Source organism: Hippocampus comes, unplaced genomic scaffold, assembly GCF_001891065.2.
Source record: "Hippocampus comes isolate QL1 unplaced genomic scaffold, H_comes_QL1_v1.1 C16947076, whole genome shotgun sequence".
In the NCBI taxonomy this organism is placed as follows: domain Eukaryota; kingdom Metazoa; phylum Chordata; class Actinopteri; order Syngnathiformes; family Syngnathidae; genus Hippocampus; species Hippocampus comes.
In genome coordinates, this window is record NW_017841297.1 from 1 (window position 1) to 1,337 (window position 1,337).

The window sequence follows — 1,337 nt, forward strand, 5'->3', positions numbered from 1 at the left end:
ACTAAGCTCTGCTTTATATGGGAGACAATGCCATGGAGGGAACAGGGCTTTCAAAATCTGCGTCTCGGTTTGAGTCCCTGATTCCACTGGTGGTTTTCGAAATTTCTGAATGAACTCGCTCACTCGATTATTTCTGCTCGACTGACGACCCACCCTTTTGAACTGTTCCTGTAACTGTTCGCGCAGGGACTCGGGACAGTTATGCAGCTGGTTCTTCAGCTCAGCATGGCCCTCCTGGAGTCTCCGCAGGGCCTGACGCTCAGCCTCAACATTAGCCCTCTCCTAGAAAGACAGTGCACACACCCACACAGAGTATGGACGGTTGGAATTGGGGTTGGTGGCGGGATGGAGTGAGAGAAAGAAAGGGGAGAGAAAGCAAGAAAGAGACACACGCTGCTCAAATTTCATGCCATGCAAATAAAAAGCTCAACGTGTTAGCAGTAAACCAAGTGTTCTTGAGGAATGGTTTTCATCCTGAAAGTGAATTCTATGAATTAAAATTCTTGCCAAAGACGACTTGGACATTCAAAGTAAATAAGGAAACAGGAACTTGACAATAAAAATAGCATGGGTTTCCCAGGAATTTTTTAATCTCCCAACTGTTAAAAAGTGGCAATATGGGCAAAAGAAAATGCAGTTTTTCTGAAAGCTTCGAGAATACCCTCCTGAACCCCATTTGCAACGCAGGTGCGCAACAGAACAAAGGAGACACCGAAAGTGAGGCCTACAAGGTCTGTGTCATGCAAGTTTTCGAAACCAAAAAAAGAAACACGGATCAGACAAGCAGCAATAGAATTTGAAGAAGCAGGGTAATCAATTAGAGGGTGTTAACGGATGTTAATGAGGCAGCAGAGTTAAAATCTGAGAAATTGACAAGAGGGTTCAGGTCAATCAACCAAAATTTCACAATCCCTTAAATGCCTTCAAAATCTTACAGTTACAATGTCTCATACTGATACTTGCAACATCTTATACAATGACATCAGCAATGGTGAACCAACAGGAACTGTAGCTTTGCGATGGAAGAAAAGCAGAGGTAAAATGTGTGCATCTTTTTTCTTTGCCACAATCATAAAAATGAAATGACCTATACCTTGTCTTTCTCTCGCTGAATGGCAATTTCCAGCTCATCTAGCTTGCGCTGCAACTGACTGATGATGTCCGTCTCTGCCTCGATCTGGTCGAGTTCTGCCTGCCTCTCTCCCTGCAGCAAGGCACGCTCCATTTCCGCCTAGAGGAGTGGAAAAACTATTATTATTGTTTTTATGTTTTTTTTTTACTCCGACCACAGTGCAAATGATATACTGTACATTAGGGTGGTCCACATTTTCATGGCA

At 43.5% G+C, this 1,337-nt stretch overlaps 1 protein-coding gene across 1 annotated transcript; it reads right to left on the reverse strand.

Moving 5' to 3' along the window:
• Positions 1–31: 31 nt before the first annotated feature.
• Positions 32–1,259, reverse strand: LOC109509551 (pleckstrin homology-like domain family B member 2; the record flags this gene model as incomplete). Its single annotated transcript, XM_019859384.1, has 2 exons — positions 1,094–1,259; positions 32–282 (listed from the first exon to the last, which is right to left on the reverse strand). Coding segments are annotated over exons 1-2 (383 nt in total), but the record flags the coding sequence as incomplete, so codon positions are not given.
• Positions 1,260–1,337: the final 78 nt, after the last annotated feature.